This window comes from Coregonus clupeaformis, chromosome 9, assembly GCF_020615455.1.
Source record: "Coregonus clupeaformis isolate EN_2021a chromosome 9, ASM2061545v1, whole genome shotgun sequence".
Classification (NCBI taxonomy): Eukaryota; Metazoa; Chordata; class Actinopteri; order Salmoniformes; family Salmonidae; genus Coregonus; species Coregonus clupeaformis.
In genome coordinates, this window is record NC_059200.1 from 49,619,703 (window position 1) to 49,640,457 (window position 20,755).

The 20,755-nt window shown below is 43.8% G+C and overlaps 1 protein-coding gene across 1 annotated transcript in view; it reads right to left on the reverse strand.

Annotated features, from left to right (window-relative positions):
* LOC121574008 (follistatin-related protein 4) overlaps positions 1–16,711 on the reverse strand; it is a 210,186-nt gene extending 193,475 nt beyond the window's left edge. The window contains exons 1-2 of the mRNA XM_041886511.2: positions 16,500–16,711; positions 8,381–8,525 (exon numbers count right to left, since the gene is read on the reverse strand). Coding sequence (XP_041742445.2) covers positions 8,381–8,524 — 144 coding nt within the window. The 5' untranslated portion in view covers position 8,525; positions 16,500–16,711. The remainder of the gene's footprint in view (positions 1–8,380; positions 8,526–16,499) is intronic.
* Positions 16,712–20,755: the final 4,044 nt, after the last annotated feature.

Consider the following 20,755-nt stretch of genomic DNA (forward strand, 5'->3'; position numbering starts at 1 on the left):
GGTATTACCGAATATCCCAGTATGGCACAAGGTCAGTATGAAGGTACAGTATGACAATCTGGATACCGCCCAAGCCTAGCGGTAACTTCCTTTGTGGGGAATGTAGAATAGCCTACCTGTGTATTTTGCCTAGTGGCGCATGCTGTTGAGCTTTGGCCACGAGAGAAGAATGTGGTGGTATTTTTGTCTTACAGAAATGTTATACTTGGCTATTATATTCTGCTCTGTTATGTAGAATACTGTGATCATTATGTGATCTTGCAGACATTGATTGAACTTTGATATAACTTTATTAAACGAGTACCATGACCGTTCGCCTGAGTAGCCAGTTCTCTGCGCATAGAGAATATACACATGTGCAGAACGTGATCCGCACAAGAGCAGAAGCTTCGGGAAGTGCAGTGGACTAAATATCCCGGAAAAGTTGGATCCACAGCCACTCGGTAAACTAAATAGTACACTTTTTGTAATGTTCGCAAGTATGTCCCCATTGTGTTTAAATGGAAGACCTACAAACAATGATTTGTGTTATCAAGCAAAAATGCCTATTTGCATGATTTTATCTTAAAGGTTAGTTCTACTGGTGAGCTTGTGTTAGTAAAGTGGATTGATGGTATAATGGCGCGGGAGGGGATGGCCGCCATTTTACATGCTCTTGCTATTTTGTGCACTGATCCAAACTTTTTTGGTACATAATGTTTTGGCCATTGTTTCATATGACTGGAAATAACTTTTTTCTGGACATCAAAACAGCAATTACTAACGTCGATTTGGATGAGGACTTCTATTTCAATGAATCGGAGGCAAAGGACATAATGCTCATCCCAGACCAAATCCCAGTCACTCGGAGGAGGCGAAGGCGGCGCTATAGGGGTCGGCTTGCAAGATATCTATAGAGACTGCGATGGCGAGTGGATAAGTTGCTATTACCTTCCGTTCTAATGGCAAATGTGCAATCACTGGAGAACAAACTGGATGAGCTCTGTTCGAGACTATCCTATCAATGTGATCTGAAGAACTGTAATATCCTATGTTTCACTGAGTTGTGGCTGAACAAGGACATGGAAAATATAAATCTAGCTGTTTTTTCTATACATCGGCAGAACAGAACAGCTGAATCCGGTGAGCAGAGGAGAGTATGTCTCTTTGTCAACAACAGTTGGTACGGAATCTCTAATATTAATATTAAGGTCAACTGAAGTGAACCAGTCACTGTTGGTTTTGCTCTGATAGCCCCTTTGCGTAGTGCCTTCCTGCGGTCAATGACCAAAAGCGCCCTCTTTGGCCTCATGGGTGGACTGTTATTAATATTTTCATAATTTCATAGTTAATTAAGATTACTTTTTTTAAACAGCAAAAATCCGGTGTTTCTATGTCAAACAGTTTTGTTATATTTCAGTCTTTGGTGATGTACATGAAGTGTAATATTGTGATGCAAACTCAATATATCTATATCTGACATATTGAAACTAAAACTCAGTTTAAAACAGGTGGATTCATAGCGAATAGTGAACTGCAGTCTGTATCCCTTTGTGACTGTTGACAAGACCCAGGGCTGGACTGCGCATGCGCTCCAGTTCCCTGCTCTTGCAGAGAGTCGCCCACAAGTCGGATGACTCTCTCTCTCACCAGTGGTGCCGGAGCACACTATTTTGTCTTATGTTGACTCTGTGCCCATGGCAAGATGCCTGGATGTGACAGATAATTTTGGGGACAGTGCTTGGTGGCGATTGGCAACTTGTTGCTTGTGAAAGCACTGACAGGAGAGCTGTGGCACGGGGGGGGGTACTCAGAGGTTGAGTGAGAGGCCCCTGTCTTTCCTGTGAGTGGATGCATAGAGATTAACGGCTGCACGAGGGGCAGGGTTTGAGGAGTACAGATGTGCCTCCCCTATTTCGATGGTGATGGAAAGTTTGTGCTCCACCCGAGAGGAGGCAGGCCAGGACACAGAGTGAACTGTTGGCTGCCCCTCTCTACCACTGGGGACGTACCACTAGGTCTGGCGCCCCTTCAACCCCCCAGGGAATCAGGTGTGCGGGACCCCGGTGAGGTAGCAGTGAAGGGCCGCTTCCCCCACTCTCGGCCTCTGTTAGAAGAACCGAAATGTAGGTTCGCTGGAGGTTGTGCGTTACGTAAGAAACCCTGGTGCCGCAAAGCCTTGGGTCGAGGAGGGGGGGACCGGGTTGCCATGGTAACCAGGTCTACTGGGCAAGCAGAAGTTCTCACCTTTACCCAAACAGTTCCTTTGACACGATAGGCGCATCAAGGAAATCTGCCTTTTCCTTGTCCGACAGGCTGGACAAGTTGAGCCACTGGGCCCTCTCCCCCACCACCACAAGGCTCATGGAGCACCCACAGCCTTGGATGGCACCTCTGGAGGCTCGGAGGTTAAGATCTGCAATGACGCAGATCTCATCCCACTGGTCTTGCTGGCTGTGCCTTTGACTAAGAGAGTGCTCAATCGGTCTGGTACGCCAGCAGTAGGGACATTCAACGCCCGTACGGAATGTGCCACAGACATGTAGACCTTTCGGAATATATTTATTTTAATTTTTTATTTCACCTTTATTTAACCAGGTGAAGACAGTGAAGCTCTCCTTCTTCCTAGGGAGAGCAGTGCCAGTCATAGACGACGCACTGGGTTTGAGGTGGCTAGCCAGTGATGGCTCGGACCACCGGCGGCTTGCCAAAGCCCATTTCCTCCATGCCAACAAAGTTCCTGGTTTGGGACTTGCTGGACAGGGGCTTGTCCCAGTTACATTTGTCCCAGTTAGAGTTGTTTCCCCGGGATGGTGCGAGACCACGGGTGTGGGCCAGTCGATACCAAGCCTGGTTTCTGCCCATTTACAGACATCAATAAATCAGATTTTTTTGTCGGGTGCCATTGCCGCACTGAGGGCAGAAAAGGGCCTTGAGCCGTGGGCTTGAGTTTCCTTTTCCTCCCCTTCCTTAAATCGATTTGTAGTATTTCTTCCTGATCGATATCAAAGTTCTCGTCCTCCTCGTCCGCTTCTTTGTTTCGATACAACGAATCGAGGGCCCCGTATTCCATAGCCGCCTCCTCCCAGGAGGGTATGGGTTTTGGGTCAGCCTCCTCCCAGGAGGGTAGGGGTTTTGGGTCAGCCTCATCGCCAGAAGCCTGTGAGGGTGACGAGTCTTGTTTGGGAGTTGTTCTGCGCACTTGCGATGAATGGAGTTTGCAGGCAGTGCCCTACAATGCACGCAGAACTTAGGGTTAGCGAGGGATGCCATAGAATGCTCAAAACCCAAGCAGGTGATACACATGGTGTGTGTATCCTTGCCTGCTATCATCGCCCTGCATGGGCATGGGTGTGCCGGTGCTGGGGCGGAGGCAGGAGGCCTGCTAGGTTCTCCCTGTATAGCGGTAGCAGGCTCCATGGCGCCGAGAAATTGTATTCCTCAAGCAAAGTGTGAGCAAGCTAGCATATGCCTCGTGACTAATAGCCTAGCGACAAACAAAGCGTGTCTCTCGACTGTCGAGCTGTGAAGCTAGGGAGGTCAGTCTAGTCAACACAGCCCGTGAGCGTGTTGTGCTAAACGTGAGAGGAGAGCTAGCAATTCTACTCTTGCAGGTAGAAAAGCTAGTTTGATATTTCACACCTGTCAGGTGGATGGATTATCTTGGCAAAGGAGAAATGCTCACTAACAGGGATGTAAACAAATTTGTGCACAACATTTGAGAGAAATAAGCTTTTTGTGCATACTGAAAATATCGGGGATCTTTTATTTCAGCTCATGGTACCAACACTTTACATGTTGCGTGTATATTTTTGTTCAGTGTAGCTTATTCATTACAAAGCCTAACTGAGAAAAAACACAAGCCTGAACAGAGATACACTATCTATACAAAGTATGTGGACTCAAATTAGTGGATTCTGCTATTTCAGCCACACCCGTTGCTGACAGGTGTATAAAATCGAGCACACAGCCATGCAATCTCCATAGACAAACATTGGCAGTAGAATGGCCTTACTGAAGAGCTCAGTGACTTTCAACGTGGCACCGTCATAGGATGCCACCTTTCCAACAAGTCAGTTTGTCACATTTCTGCTAGAGCTGCCCCGGCCACCTGTAAGTGCTGTTATTGTGAAGTGGAAATGCCTAGGAGCAACAACGGCTCAGTCGCGAAGTGGTAGGCCACACAAGCTCACAGAACGGGACCGCCGAGTGCTGAAGCGCGTAGCGCGTAAAAATTGTCTGTCCTCGGTTGCAACACTCACTACTGAGTTCCAAACTGCCTCTGGAAGCAACATCAGCACAATAACTGTTAGTCGGGAGCTTCATGAAATGGGTTTCCATGGCCGAGCAGCCGCATACAAGCCTAAGATCACCATGCGCAATGCCAAGCGTCGGCTGGAGTGGTGTAAAGCTCGCCGCCATTTGACTCTGGAGCAGTGGAAACATATTCTCTGGAGTGATGAATCACACTTCACCACCTGGCAGTCCGACGGACGAATCTGGGTTTGGCGGATGCCAGGAGAACGTCACCTGCCCGGATGCATAGTGCCAACTGTAAAGTTTAGTGGAGGATGAATAATGGTCTGGGGCTGTTTTTCATGGTTCGGGCTAGGCCCCTTAGTTCCAGTAAAGAGGAATCTTAACGCTACAGCATACAATGACATTCTAGACGATTCTGTGCTTCCAACTTTGTGGCAACAGTTTGGGGAAGGTCCTTTCCTGTTTCAGCATGACAATGCCCCCATGCACAAAGCGAGGTCCATACAGAAATGGTTTGTTGAGATCTGTGTGGAAGAACTTGACTGGCCTGCACAGAGCCCTGACCTCAACTCCATTGACCACCTTTGGGATGAATTGGAACTCAGACTGCGAGCCAGGCCTAATCGCCCAACACCCGTGCTCGACATCACTAATGCTCTCGTGGCTGAATGGAAGCAAATCCCGCAGAAATGTTCCAACATCTAGTGGAAAGCCTTCCCAGAAGAGTGGAGGCTGTTTTAGCAGGAAAGGGGGGGACCAACTCCATATTAATGCCCATGATTTTGGAATTAGATGTTGGACGAGCAGGTGTCCACATACTTTTGGTAATGTAGTGTATATTGGTCTCTTCTGTTTGGTATGTATGTTTGAGAAGCAACAATGTGCATATCATCATCTGTAAGTACTCAATGCAGATACCACTGTGGATGTCAAAATAGAGATGTCTTAGTGAATTCCCTGTAGGTCTCATGCCTTGAAGTCTTGAATACAAGCTTGAGTGGGTAAGCACTGTATCATGCTAAACTCAAACGTTACTATTTTCCAAATTCATCCTCTCTCTTATCCATCCTAATCTTTCCCGTGTACCCTAAATACCGTCTCAATTATATTTCCTATTTTCCATCCTCTCCTCCGTTGTATTGTTTATTCTCATCCCCCTCTCTGCGGAGCGAATCATGCTTATAATCCAAAAGGTTACATTTGAATTTGATTCTGAGATATGGCTTTGTGAGGGGCGAGGCTGTTATGTGAGGTTCCATGATGCCATAGGTTAGAATGGGAATATGAGAGCGAGGGTGGCTGATGCCTGATGGCTGACCTTACCAGAGCCAGGTGGCCTGATGGCCTAGCATGGTGGCTCCTCTCCAGTCGCCCCAGGTGCTGTAACTTAACCAGGACAATGGAGGCTCTGCCTGGGATTTGTCAGCTCATTATTTACCCAACAATTACCCTCAGGAAACTTTGTACATCTGTCTCAGTCTATCAAGGTTCCTGTAAGGATTGACAGTCAAAGTTTGTTTCAGTGACATGTGTTTGTTTACATTTATCATTGTTTCTGGTGTATACTGGCCAGGGTGGCTTCATTTTATTCGTTTTTTCAACCCTGAAGGCTCCTGCTCTGTTGCATATTGATGCAGTCCTATCCACCACCCCAGGGTTGACTTTAAACTCCTATGCCAATTGACTGCTTTTGAGTTCCCATTTCCTGGGATAGATGGGGATGCCAGGAAATGTGTTGTTTGCATTGAGGCATTTAAGAGGACAGAACAGAACCGCCTGAGCGATGACATTCTTCTGCTGGCTGCCAACTTGGCACGGTGGCACCCCACAGGCCAGCTAGGCCAACTGCAAGAACAAACTAGAGGGGTGCAGAATGATTATTTTCACAAAGAATTGGGAGACAGGTGGGGGGTGGGGGTGGACAACACACTGTTTCCTAGATGCTCTGTGGGACAATTGATTCTGGGTTTTGGGGGAGGGAGGGCTTATAATGATTTCACCTGTGTGATTAATTGTCTAATCTACAATAGAACTTCACACATCTCTACCAAAAGCTGTGTTCACGCATCACAACCAGACATTGTCACTTCCCCTTTCAAGCTTCAATCCAGACCAGCATGAAATATGAAAATTGGGGGACACTTCTGGGAGGAAGCTAATGGGTTTTAGGCCTGGCTCATAGGTATAAAGTAAACCCATACCAGAGAAGTGATTGTCAGGCAAATGTGTGTACATGCAAAATATTCTGAACAACATTTGAAAGAGACAAATGATAGCGTGACAAAAGAGTGTCCTTGTGAATTTTTCTGCTGGGTAATTGATGAACACACTCTGCAGCCAACTGAGCCACCTCTCCTCGGTGGAGAGAGAGACAGGTAAGATGTATGACGCCTGTGATTGCAAGGTTACTACACAATCCTCTGTCAAGACCACCTGCAAACCACATAAGGACACAAACACTCAAATACCCATGTTGAGCGTGAAGAGTATTTCAATGTCTTCTGAATTCAACTGCAACAATTGTGCTATGTACAGGTAATGGCCAAAATAATGGAAGCACTTCAGTAAATGAGGAACACAATGTATATTGAAAGCAGGTTCTTACACACAGGTGTGGTTCCTGAGTTAATTAAGCAATTAACCTCCTATCATGCTTAGGGTCATTTATAAAAATTCTGGGCAGGCCATTATTTTGGATACCATGGCTATGCCCCCATAGGATGACAATGCACCCATCCACAGGGCACTAGTGGTCACTGAATTGTTTGATGAGCATGAAAACGATGTAAACCATATGCCATGGCCGTCTCAGTGACCAGATCTCAACCCAATGGAACACTTATGGGAGATTCTGGAGCGGCGCCTGAGACAACATTTTCCACCACCATCAACCAAACTCCAAGTCATGGAATATATCTTGGAAGAATGGTGTCGCATCCCTCCAATGGAGTTCCAGACAATCTATGCCAAGGTGCATTGCAGCTGTTCTGGAGGCTCGTGGTGGCCCAACGCCCTATTAAGACACTATCTTTTTATTTAAGCTTTGTCATGCAAAGCATACAATAATTTCTGGGGAGCTGGGGTGAAAGAGAGGGGAAGAGGAGAAGAATCAGACAGATGCAAAGATAAAGGGGCTTCTAAAGGCAGACAGAGAGAAGAATAACAGACAGGCAGACAGATTTATACAGCAGACAGGCAGACAGAGAGATTTATACAGCAGGACAGGCAGACAGAGAGATTTATACGGCAGACAGGCAGACAGAGAGATTTATACAGCAGACAGGCAGACAGAGAGATTTATACAGCAGACAGGCAGACAGAGAGATTTATACAGCAGACAGGCAGACAGAGAGATTTATACAGCAGACAGGCAGACAGAGAGGTTTATACAGCAGGACAGGCAGACAGATAGATTTATACAGCAGGACAGGCAGACAGAGAGATGTATACAGCAGACAGGCAGACAGAGAGATTTATACAGCAGACAGGCAGACAGAGAGATTTATACAGAGAGATTTATACAGCAGACAGGCAGACAGAGAGATTTATACAGCAGACAGGCAGACAGAGAGATTTATACAGCAGACAGGCAGACAGAGATATTTATACAGCTGACAGGCAGACAGAGAGGTTTATACAGCAGACAGGCAGACAGAGAGATTAATACAGCAGACAGGCAGACAGAGAGATTTATACAGCAGACAGGCAGACAGAGAGATTTATACAGCAGGACAGGCAGACAGAGAGATTTATACAGCAGGACAGGCAGACAGAGAGATTTATACAGCAGACAGGCAGACAGAGAGATTTATACAGCAGACAGGCAGACAGAGAGGTTTATACAGCAGGACAGGCAGACAGAGAGATTTATACAGCAGACATGCAGACAGAGAGATTTATACAGCAGACAGGCAGACAGAGAGATTTATACAGCAGACAGGCAGACAGAGAGATTTATACAGCAGACAGAGAGATTTATACAGCAGACAGGCAGACAGAGAGATTTAAATAGCAGACAGGCAGACAGAGAGTGGTTGAGGGTGATAGAGAGGCTAGAAAGAGAGAAAGAGAAAGAGGGTGACAGAGCGAGTGACAGAAAGAGACAGAGATACACAGAGAGAGACGCATACTGTATGTTTACCCTGGTCTGTGGTCCCTGGGAGGTGTCCTCTGCTGTGTTTGCTGTATCCATACTCCTGCTCCCTTCAGCCAACCAGCAGACAGAGACAGCGGTTCCAAGCAGGACAGGAAGTGCCCAAACACACAGCCAACCCATCAGTGTCATCCTGTCAGGAAAAAGAGCATGACAAGAATTGTCACACCGCTGCGCCTGACTGACTGACTACTGCCCCTCACTCACAGCATAGAACAGTGCAGCAATTTACAGCACAGTACAGTACAGAAACGGTACAGTATAGCACTGTACAGTGCAGTACAACATAGCACAGTACAGCAGTATAGCGCAGTACAACAGTGCAGAGCAGGTCCCTCTTTCACAAGATGACAACTTAGAACCGCCTCATTAATCTGGATAAAAGGCACTAACTCAGAGCTCAGAGGAGCCCTCTGCTTAGTTGGCTGGTAATGTGACTCTCCAAACTATCATATTCCTGTGAAAGAATATCTAGTTGCTTTGAGTTTTTTGAGAGTGTTTTTCTCTGTGGTAGCTGGATGGTTGAGGATTTTGCGGAGTAAAGTGTATTCATTCATGGTGATACAGGGTTGCATTTTAGAGTGACTCATCAATGTGTGGGCAGTTTCTGTATAAACAGTGTTTCCTGCAACCATAGGCCCATGCTATGTAAATACATTGAGGCTGTAGTGTGTGGACAGAATCCAGCGCTGATCGGTTCTGAGAGAGGAGAGGAGAGATCTGCCAGTCAAAAGAGATCTGCCAGTCAGTTTTTTAATGTGCTGCTGCACTGACGTCACCTCTGCCAGGGATGATTGTAAAATGATTCATCAGGAGAACAAACTTTGGGTGAAAGTAATTATTCGAGCAGCATTGTTGAGAATACCTCAAAATGCTTAAAAGTGAAATTGATATTTGACAGAAAACTTTTATGCTTGACCTTGATTAGGGTAAGGTACAAACAAGAATCAAAGTACTTGACACCTCCAGTTTACTACTCTACAATTCTCATTGTTAGAAACACGGCATGGCTGTAAACCTGGCACAGGCATTGCCATCATGTTGTATTCAGGGTGTACATCCAGTGTCGGTGGGTCCCTCCTCACTGCAAAACAGCCACTAGCCTACCTCTACCTCTGCTGCTGCTTGCTCTGTTTTGATGTGTCCTGGTGAATATCTCCCCTGACAGCAGTACGGACATGCAGCCCCAGAGGGCTTCCTATGCCAACTGATCCTGTCCACAGGCGGCAGTTCATCTGCTACATTCATACGCTCCTGTCATCATCACTTCCTATTTCTGCCCGGGGACAGCCGCCTCACTAGCTCACGTGCAGCTACAATGGTCAGAGCGCCCAGCCAAGCAACAAAACAAATGCAGACAATCAGCCAGTCTTAGGCAGTGCCGCAGCACTCTGTCATAATTATAAATGGCAAAGGCCTGTTGCAACAGTTAGTCTCCTTTCACCCTGCAAAGCACTTAAACAGGGGGGAGGTCCAAAGAGAAAAATAACATCTGTGACCGTAGTGGTGTATGTATGCTGCCCCAATGCAAGTGAGAATGGCTTTCTTTGTAATAAAAACCCAGAGGCTAGTGGAGGATAAATATTGTCAGTCTGCAGCTGCAGCAGTTTCAGAAAGCACCTTCACTGACAGATGTCTTTATAGCACAGAACAGGGCCACCAAGGGGATTGCCTCCCTGTATTGTTTTTACAATGCTTGGATGGCTTGTACATTTGCTTTGTGTTTCTGTAGGTCACAGCAGAAGATACAGGTGGAGACCAGGGGAATCAAACTGCCCGTCAACAGGAGGAACGGGGGAAACTCGTTTTTTACCCAGTTTAACAGGATAAATTCTTCCAGGAATTTTATATGACAAAGCAACGTGATAAATCTCCACCATTTTGAAGTGTATCTGAAGTGGATGTATACAGCCCATGGTGCACCAGGGAGATAAGGTTATGAACTGCTATTTATACTAATGTAAAGGTTTATTATGCTAGCCACCTAAAACAGAGACTGACAGCAAACTGCCTCCACTAGCCTCTGAGTTTTTTATGTTCATAACAAAACCCTTTGATATTGCCGACCACTTTAATATGTTTTTGTTGACAAGATTAGCAAATTTAGGCATAACATGCAAACAACAAACGCTGAGCCTTTACATTCATGCATATCGGACCAAATAACGAAAGACAAGCACTGTATTTTTGTGTTCCGCAAAGTTGGGGTGGAAGAGGTGATTTTTTTTTCTTTCTGCCATCTATAAATAAGGACCAGCCACCTGGTTCTGACAACCTGGATGGTAAATTGCTGAGGTTGGTAGCGGAATACATTGCGACTCCTGTTTGCCACATCTTCAATTTAAGCCAAGAAGATGGTGTGTGTCCTCAGGCCTGGAGGGAGGCAAAGGTCATTCCGCTGCCAAGAATAGCAAAGCACCCTTTAATGGTTCAAACAGCCGACCAATCAGCCTGTTACCGGTGCTTAGCAAACTTTTGGAAAAATTGTTGTTCAAATCACATCAAATGTTTGAACAAATACAATGTTATTTTACAGAAAACTAATTGGCAATGGACTTTCAGCATGCTTATAGGGAAGGTCACTCAATATGCTCGGCACTGACACAAATGATTGATAATTGGCTGAAAGAAATTCATAATAAGAAGATTATGGGAGCTTTTTTGTTAGAGTTCAGGGCAGCTTTTGATATCATTGATCATAACCTATTGTTTAAAAAAACGTAGGTGTTATGGATTTACATCCTCTGCCTTATCATGGATTGATAGTTATCTAATAGAACACAGAGGGTTTTCTTTAATGGAGCCTCTCTAACAAAAATTCGGTTGAATGTGGTGTACCGCAGAGCAGCCGGCTTGGGCCATTATATGTTTTCTGTTTTTACGAATGACCTTCCACTGACCTTGAATAAAGCCTGTGTGGCTATGTACGCTGATGACTCATCAGTATACATGTCGGCTACGACAGCAAAATAAATAACTGACACCCTTAACATAGAGCTCCAGTCAGTTTTAGAATGGGTAACTAGCAATAGGCTGGTGCTAAATATCTCAAAGACTAAAAACTGTTTTTAGAACAAATCACTGGCTCAACCCTAAACCTCATCTAGATCTATTATTGAATAATGTGGCAATTGAGCAAGATGACAAGACTAAACTGCTGGGTATGACCCTAGAGAGCAAGCTGTTGTGGTGAAAACATATAGACTCAATGGTGGCTAACATGAGAAGAGGTCTGTCCATCATAAGGCGTTGCTCTGCTTTCTTGACATCTCAATCAAACAGACAGGTCCTGCAGGCCTTAATTGTGTGGTCATGTGTGGCAAAGAAGGACATAGGCAAATTGCAGTTGGTCCTGAACAGAGCAGCACGTATTGCGCTTAGGTGTACATGGAGGGTGAATGTCAATGACAAGCATGTCAGTCTCTCCTGGCTCAAAGTTGAGGAGAGATTGACTGCATCACTATTCGTCTTTGTGTGAGGTGTTGATGTGTTGAAGGTACCGAACTGTCTGTTCAAGCAGTTGGCATATAGTTCAGACACTCGTCGGTACCACACAAGACATGCAACCTGAGGTCTCTTCACAGTCCTCAGGTCTAGAACAGAGGCTGGGAAATGCATAGTATTAAATAGAGCCATGACTTCATGGAACTATCTGCCACCCCAGGTAACTCAAGCTAGCAATAAAACCAGATTCAAAAACCAGATAAAACAACACCTTCCGGTACGACGGGGATTGTGACGAGACACAGACATTTTTATACATTTTGTATTGTATTTTGCATTGTATTATGTGTTGTATTATGTAGTGTTATGTCTATTATGTATTTTGTGTATTCTATTTGTTGTGTTTTGTTTCCTGTTTGGACCCCAGCAGCAACTTGAGGAGCCTAATAAAAAATACTAACTACTAAACCGGAAAAAAACAGATGACACATATCTTTCCCATAATGCCCCAGACACTACAGCAGTGTATTGAACTATAATAATAATTTGGTGGGTGCTTATATTTGTCCTATTATACACATGTATGAATTGAAAATGTGTTTTTTGCATATACCAACTCCCCCGAGACACACTCGGAGAGTGGGGTCACGGCCAGGGTCAGCCTTTATCAACAGCAACCCTGGAGCAATTAGAGTTAAGTGCCTTGCTCAAGGGTACATCAACAAATTTTTTCACCTTGTCGGCTCAGGGATTCACACCAGCGACCTTTCAGTTACTGGTCCAATGCTCTTACCGCTAGGCTGACTGCCTCCCTAACGTAGACTTCTCTCTACCAGAACCCCTATGACTGTATGCCGACAGGCCTAAAACAACAGCTCTGAAAGTTGTATTGTTTTATTACTCAATATGCTGACTGAGAGATAACATTTACAACAACACAAAAACTCATCACAGTTTTGATTTGATAAAACTCTTACCCAACACTAAAAGTCTGGTGAGAATGTTTGCATATTCTCCAAGTAACTCAATTTTCACATCTAACACACACAAATAACCACTGATGACACACTTGCTTTCCAACACAATTTGAGAGTTAAGCACTTCTAATAGGAACTAGGATCCTCAGAAGCTAGCGAATAGCCTTTCTGGAAGACCTCACTATTAATTATTGTCTGACACTTTCTCTTCTCCCCTCTCTATCTCTATAGAGCAGAGTCTCAGAGCTCTATTGCCCAGTAAATAATAAGACAGAGCTTAATACCACAGAAGACATCTGTCCTCTCTGCTGATATTGCCCTTCCTTTTGACAAGATTCTGTGACCAGGTCTGTAGCCTAAGGGTGTTAAAGCTCACATAAACCTTGTCAGCTAGTGGGAAACACACCGTGACTTGTTAATGCCAGAGAAGAAGAAATAAAAAAGAAGTAGACGAAAGGATATAAGTCTGGAGTGAAGCAATAAAATACTACCGGGTGGTCTTGTCTTGCAGATCAAGTAGTGATCGTCTGAGAGTCTGAGTACTTTCTGATATCCTGATATGCCAGTGAAACTGGCATAGGAGATGCATGTCCCTCTCTCTAATACATAGATATTGAAGCAACCCATCACAACTCCCTTACTCGGCTCTCCTGAGTATTAGGCTGATTCTGTGACTCAGACAACTAGCCAGCCAGAGCTCTATTTGCTCTAAACAGTATAGGCGATGCACTGAGCTTAAGCCATTGGCTCTAAATGTAATACAGCAGAAAAGCTCATTCCAAAAGTTCAACAAAAGGGATCAGAATTTCAAGTGAACAAACAGCCATTCACCATACATTGGACGCAGTGCGCTTAAGGATTTACACTACCAGTCAAAGGTTTGGACACACCTACTCATTCAAGGGTTTTTCTTTATTTTTACTATTTTCTACATTGTAGAATAATAGTGAAGACATCAAAACTATGAAATAACGCATATGGAATCATGTAGTAACCAAAACAGTGTTAAACAAATATAAATATATTTTATATTTGAGATTCTTCAAATTAGCCCCCCTTTGCCTTGATGACAGCTTTTCACACTCTTGGTATATGTGTTATTTCATAGTTTTGATGTCTTCACTATTATTCTACAATGTAGAAAATAGTAAAAATAAAGAAAAACCCTTGAATGAGTAGGTGTGTCCAAACTTTTGACTGGTAGTGTATATGAGTAATATTGGTCTCTGTTCTGTTCGGTGTCTTACTTATTAAATCCATAAAGTAATAAGAGTTAAGACACTACAGTCTCGTTATGTTATATCTTTCAATACAATGTCATACAGTAGCTAAGACATTAACGTATTAAATAATTGTTAATAATGGCATTTTATAAGTTAAGTCATGGTTGTTCTGCTAGTGCAGCTGTGGCCCGTGATTCATGCTCATTATTACTCTCATGTTTCTATATTGGTGCGTGAGAATGTATTTGTAATATGAATGCACAATACAAAATTTTTATTGCACATTAGCCAGGATCAAAGTGACTTGAATTATACATCAAGCAAATATTTCTGTTTAGCACTTGAGCCTTAATTAAATGTGTTCCACTTTGTAAATTAAATTATTCAGGTCAATTGTTCCTGCTATAATTTTACTTTTCAACTGAGCGACATTAGCGTTGACCTAACTCTATTGGATAATGACAATGATCGCATATTGATATTATCATGATGATTACAATGGCAATCAAGTTAAGTAAATCTGTTTCAGCTCCAGCAGAATAGCAATTGCAAATAGCAAAGATAAATTCTGCTACATTTGCATTCAAAGGTACTCTCACTAATTTTGCCCATCTGTCAAACTATGTCCTAGCAACAACAGGGTACTACAGGAGCATTGAACAGAAACAATGACTTTGTCAAAACAAATCACAAAAATAATTGCAACTCTAACCTGTAACATCCACTCTCCTTTTCAGCTTCTCAACATGCTACCAACCATGATCAATGAGAGAGCAGCACCCTCCTATTGCTATTTCTATGTCTAATCAAAGGCCCTCATTCCCTCTGTAGAACTTTACCACAAATATAATGGCACTACTATTCCCCACTGGGATAAAATAACACCTTTGAGAAAATCAGGGAGATACAAGTATCTCTATGGAGTAATTGCCTGAAAATAAGCTTAGCTTCAACTATAACCATAGTGTTGGAGGAGAGGAATTTGAGAGTTTATGAGTCATCATATCATATTTTCCATAGAACTGCAACGACAGTAATCTGTGGGACACTGGAAAGTAATGTTTCTCAGTTAATAGGTTATTGACACGAATAGATTTTCAGCTGCAACAAACGTCAGTGAGTCACCTTGTAGTGCAGTTAAAGTTGTTCGACAGGCTATGGATGATGAGAATAAAGATTAGAGTAAGGTTAAAGAAAATATATGCTAAGCCATAGCCATCATCCCCCTTACACTTTTTCTGTTAATAGGATGTGTTAGCAGTAGCCCAAAGTCTTAGCGTTTTGCACGCAGTGCACAAACGACTGGTGACAAGGTTACAGGTTGTCATTCAATCTTATAGGCTGTAAATTAGTTGTATATAGTTGTAGGCAGGCACACCGTGTTCTGAATCCTGAACAATTACTTCTGTTTGCAAATGAGAGGAGATCCACCCACGGCTTATGCAGTGACTGAAAGAAGCCCGTAGGAGTGAACGGACTTATTTCAGCACCATGGTCAGCTCCATTGTTAACGCTATACAGTGCGCAAAAAGTCATTACTATACACCATACGCGCTGATATACACTGTTTTCTCGCACAAGCTATCCTAAGTAACTGTAAAATGAGAATGGTTTTGGATAGTGTACAGAATGTATGGCCACATGGATTTGACGCTGCCTCGGTACACCATTAAAAGGTAAGACCCAGTGCGATCGTCCCTTGTTACGTTTTTCCTGTTCACGAATTTCACTACAGGCCTACATGTTTCATGAGAGGCACCTCAAATTAAACACAAATACATTAGGGCTGAAGACTGTTTCAGGAGAGTCCCTCGTGCCCTGCCAAGGAGTCATAGGGACCGAGGATGCCTAAATGTGGCATATATAATTAAACTAGTACTATGCTGACCACATCCAGAGCATCCCAACATCATTCAGTGACAGAGGAAAAAGGGGCCAGTAACCTTTCCCTGCAGGAATGTGTTTCTGTTAAACGGTGGCAAGATATATAAGATATGTCTCGATACCCTAAATTAATTAATAAACCCTTAAGAAAGCCGCTGGAGTAGGCGCATATCCGACATACTATAAGAATATAGCTAGGTAACATATAGCCTAGTCAACCTAAAACTAACGTATTATTAACTATAAAAGCTGCTGTGCGGAGAAGAATAGTCTACCTCAACATGTATACATGTATAGTAGGCTACCATTATTGTAATTGGCATCACACCGATGTGTTGATATTTAATTTTAAATGGTTTAAACCTAATTTTGCGCCAGTAAATTCTGGGGTAGCCTGTACTGCATAATGAATGCATATTTTGTATCCAAGTCGCATTTGTCTTCTTCATTCATTAGTGCTCTTATCCAATCACCCGCAGATATTACAAAACGCTCAGATAAAATGCAACCTCTAATGCATCACTAAACAATCAAAAAGTATTGTCCATTTCTCCCCTTCAAGCACAATTGCCTCCTTACCTGTCGTATTCCACTAGTGATTAAAAATAAATATGCCGGCAAATATGCCACCACAGGTGTATGATTCAGTGTAGGTGTCCAAACACTTTCTTAGTTCCAACCTCGGCCGGGTTGCAGATTCGTCTGGTGTGCGACTGGCTTTATTGAATTAGGCTCGCGAATAAGCATGCGTTGGATGTTGCCACTTCTAGCAGCGGCGCTCCATTCTCCAAGCTCTGAGTGGCTCTCACTCCTGGCTTGCCCTATTTCAACGGCTTCAGTCGACACTTCTTTTGACGTCAGCAGCTGCATACAAATATCTGCAGATTCGGCGCCATGAGCAACACCTGTGCCCACGTTTACGTGGCATGTTTTGACCTGTGAACCTTGACCAGGCAGGTAGCCACCGAAACTGAAAATGGTTGTTACTTAAATTAGGCAGGATTATTAGCCTATGGTTGATAAAAGACATGGTAAGGGGTCAAACATTATTATGCCAAGTCTTACAATTAATTATAATGCCATTATAAGGTATTATACCTATCAGTGTGAAAGTTACCAATATGTTAATCTACTCAATATCAGCAGTCTAATGACATTAATTTATTTTATTAGCTTGGCAAACAATACTGGCATAGCATTGGTAGACATGCACTGTCATTGATATGACATGCTGTTTCCTCTACCTTGTCATAGCAGTGCCAAATCTGTCAAAACACACAGATCTTTATCATATCACTGCATCAATGACTAATCAACATCAGGGTATTACTTTTCAAAAGCTATTAGATACAGTGCATTTGGAAAGTATTCAGACCCCTTCCCTTTTTCCACATTTTGTTACATTACAGCCTTATTCTAAATGTGATTAAATACATTTGTTCCTCATCAATCTACACACAATAACCCATAATGATAAAGCAAAAACAGGTTTTTATAAATTTTAGCAAATGTAATTTTTTAATTTTTTAAATACCTTATTTACAAAAGTATTCAGACCCTTTGCTATGAGACTCCAAATTGACCTCAGGTGCATCCTGTTTCCATTGATCATCCTTGAGATGTTTCTACAACTTGATTGGAGTCCACCAGTGGTAAATTCAATTGATTGGACATGATTTTGAAAGGCACACACCTGTCTATACAAGGTCCCACAGTTGATAGTGCATGTCAGAGCAAAAACCAAGCCATGAGGTCGAAGGAATTGTCCGTAGAGCTCCGAGACAGGATTATGTCGAGGCACAGATCTGGGGAAGGGTACCAAAAAATGTCTGCAGCATTGACGGTCCCCAAGAACACAGTGGCCTCCATCATTCTTAAATGGAAGAAGTTTAGAACCACCAAGACTCTTCCTAGAGCTGGCCGCCTGGTCAAACTGAGCAATCGTAGGGAGAAGGGCCTTGGTCAGGGAGGTGACCAAGAACCCAATGGTCATTCTGACAGAGCTCCAGAGTTCCTCTGTGGAGATGGGAGAAACTTCCAGAAGGACAACCATCTCTGCACCAATCAGGCCTTTATGGTAGAGTGGCCAGACGGAAGCCACTCCTCAGTAAAAGGCACATGACAGCCCACTTGGAGTTTGCCAAAAGGCACCTAATCGACTCTCAGACCATGAGAAACAAGATTCTCTGGTCTGATGAAACCAAGATTGAACTCTTTGGCCTGAATGCCAAGCGTCACATCTGTAGGAAACATGGCACCATCCCTACGGTGAAGTATGGTGCTGGCAGCATCATGCTCTGTGGATGTTTTTCAGCAGCAGGGACTGGGAGACTAGTCAGGTTTGAGCAAAAGATGAACAGAACAAAGTACAGAGAGATCCTTAATGAAAACCTACTCCAGAGACAATGCAGGAGATGCTTCGGGACAAGTCTCTGAATGTCCTTGAGTGGCCCAGCCAGAGCCCGGACTTAAACCCGATCAAACATCTCTGGAGAGAACTGAAAATAACTGTGCAGCGACGCTCCCCATCCAACCTGACAGAGCTTGAGAGGATCTCAAATCAAATCAAATCAAATCAAATTTTATTGGTCACATGCGCCGAATACAACAAGTGCAGACATTACAGTGAAATGCTTACTTACAGCCCTTAACCAACAGTGCGTTTATTTTAAACAAAAAAAGTAAGAATAAAACAACAACAAAAAAAAAAAGTGTTGAGAAAAACAAAGAGCAGAAGTAAAATAAAGTGACAGTAGGGAGGCTATATATACAGGGGGGTAACGGTGCAGAGTCAATGTGCGGGGGCACCGGCTAGTTGAGGTAGTTGAGGTAATATGTACATGTGGGTAGAGTTAAAGTGACTATGCATAAATACTTAACAGAGTAGCAGCAGCGTAAAAAGGATGGGGTGGGGGGGCAGTGCAAATAGTCCGGGTAGCCATGATTAGCTGTTCAGGAGTCTTATGGCTTGTGGGTAGAAGCTGTTGAGAAGTCTTTTGGACCTAGACTTGGCACTCCGGTACCGCTTGCCGTGCGGTAGCAGAGAGTAATGATGGGAAGTTCGGCTCTTTTCTGAGAGCCGGCTCTTTTGACTCGGCTCCCAAAGAAGAGCCGGCTCTTTCGACTCCCGAACGGCTCTTTATTTAGGATCTTTTGTAGCCTATATTTTACCTTAACTTTGAAAAAAAATCATGGTTTATGTGTTGAAAACCCTTTTGCTTTCAGTGTTTTTATGAGAGACCTTATAATGCCTAATTCTGTGCATTTATTCTGTGACAAAACCACTCTTACATTTGTTTATTTCAATTAAACTTTTTTATTGCACAAATTAACAATAAACTTCAAACAAATCCACAGAACAGAATCAAAACCAGAACCAAACTCCAGCAAACAGCATTAGTCCTCAGGGCAGGTTGGCATTCAGGAAGATCAGATGCCTCAGCTTGGATGGGCTGATAGGCCTGATACGATTTCGCCTCTCCGTGAGTATCTGCCCTGTTTTGGAGAAGATTCTCTCAGAAGGAACTGATGTGGCAACAATACATAGTCTCCCCTCCATCACCTTCACCAGGAGTGGAAAGACTGAGGCCTTGGCCTGCCACCAGCTCAGTGGGTCTTCTGCTCTCTGGATGAGGGGCTCCTCAAGGTAGCTCCTCACCTCCATTATAGCATCAGCTGTCGGATTTCTCCTTGAAGCATCTCCTGTAGCTCTGTCATCAAAAAGCCTCCAAACAGCAGAGGTTTGCTGCTCCTCCTCCACTTGGCCCTGTAATGGTGGAGCTGGCTGGCTGCTGGGGGTGCATTTTGCTGCTGCTGCTGCACTAATCCTCTGAAGAGCTTCATCAACAGCTCTACGATCACTGAAGGCAAGTTTTTAAACCTTGGATCCAATAAGGTAGTTTCTGAAAGGACAGTGTTGTACTCCATCCGCAGAAATTTGCGGTCCATGGCTGAACAAAGAGCTGCAACTAATTCCTTCACTTTCTGCACAGTTACTGTCCATTGGTTCTCGGCTGTCACCAGCTGCAGACCTTTGCAAAGCAGGAGCATTTTCGAGGCTGTGACATAGCTGAAGGAGAGAAAACAGCAACTTTTAGAATTTAGTTTTTTAAAAGTATGTGGCATATTATACGTGATGCATTATACTGTATGTGTTGTGTTTGCAATGTATAATAGTGACTGAATAGTAGTAGAGAAAACAATGCTTCAATGGTTCTAGGTACCTGTCTGCACTTATCTCCACAGTCACCTCCTGGAATGGTTGCAGGACGGCGCAGACCTCTTTCACCAGCTCCCATTCCTCTTGGCTTAATGGCTCAATAGATGCGTTGATGAGGGCCAGGGTGGAGATGATGGCATCTTTTATTTCAAGCATTCGTTTCAACATATCAAATGTTGAGTTCCACCTGGTGGCACACTCTTGTTTGGGCCTCAGTTCAGGAATCCCCATTTGGCGCTGTGTGGACTTTAGCTTCTGTGCTGCTACTGTGCTTTTGTGGAAAAACTCCACAACAGCCTTCACCTTATCCACGGTTGTTTTGATCACCTTCAGAGCATCTCTAACCACCAGGTTTAGTGTATCGCCAGACATGGGTGATGGGTCCACTTCAAAACTTTTATGGCTTTGGTGATGTTTGCAGCATTATCACTCACACAGCACACCACTTTGTCCTCTACTTGCCACTCTTTTGCCACTCTTAGTAGCTCCACTGCCAAGTTTTCTGCAGTGTGTCTGTCGGTGAACTCGAAGCAGTCCAGAAGGCAAGATGTCATCTTGTAATCTTCAATAAAGTGGCAAGTGACAGACATGAAAGAGCAGGTTGTTCTGGAGGTCC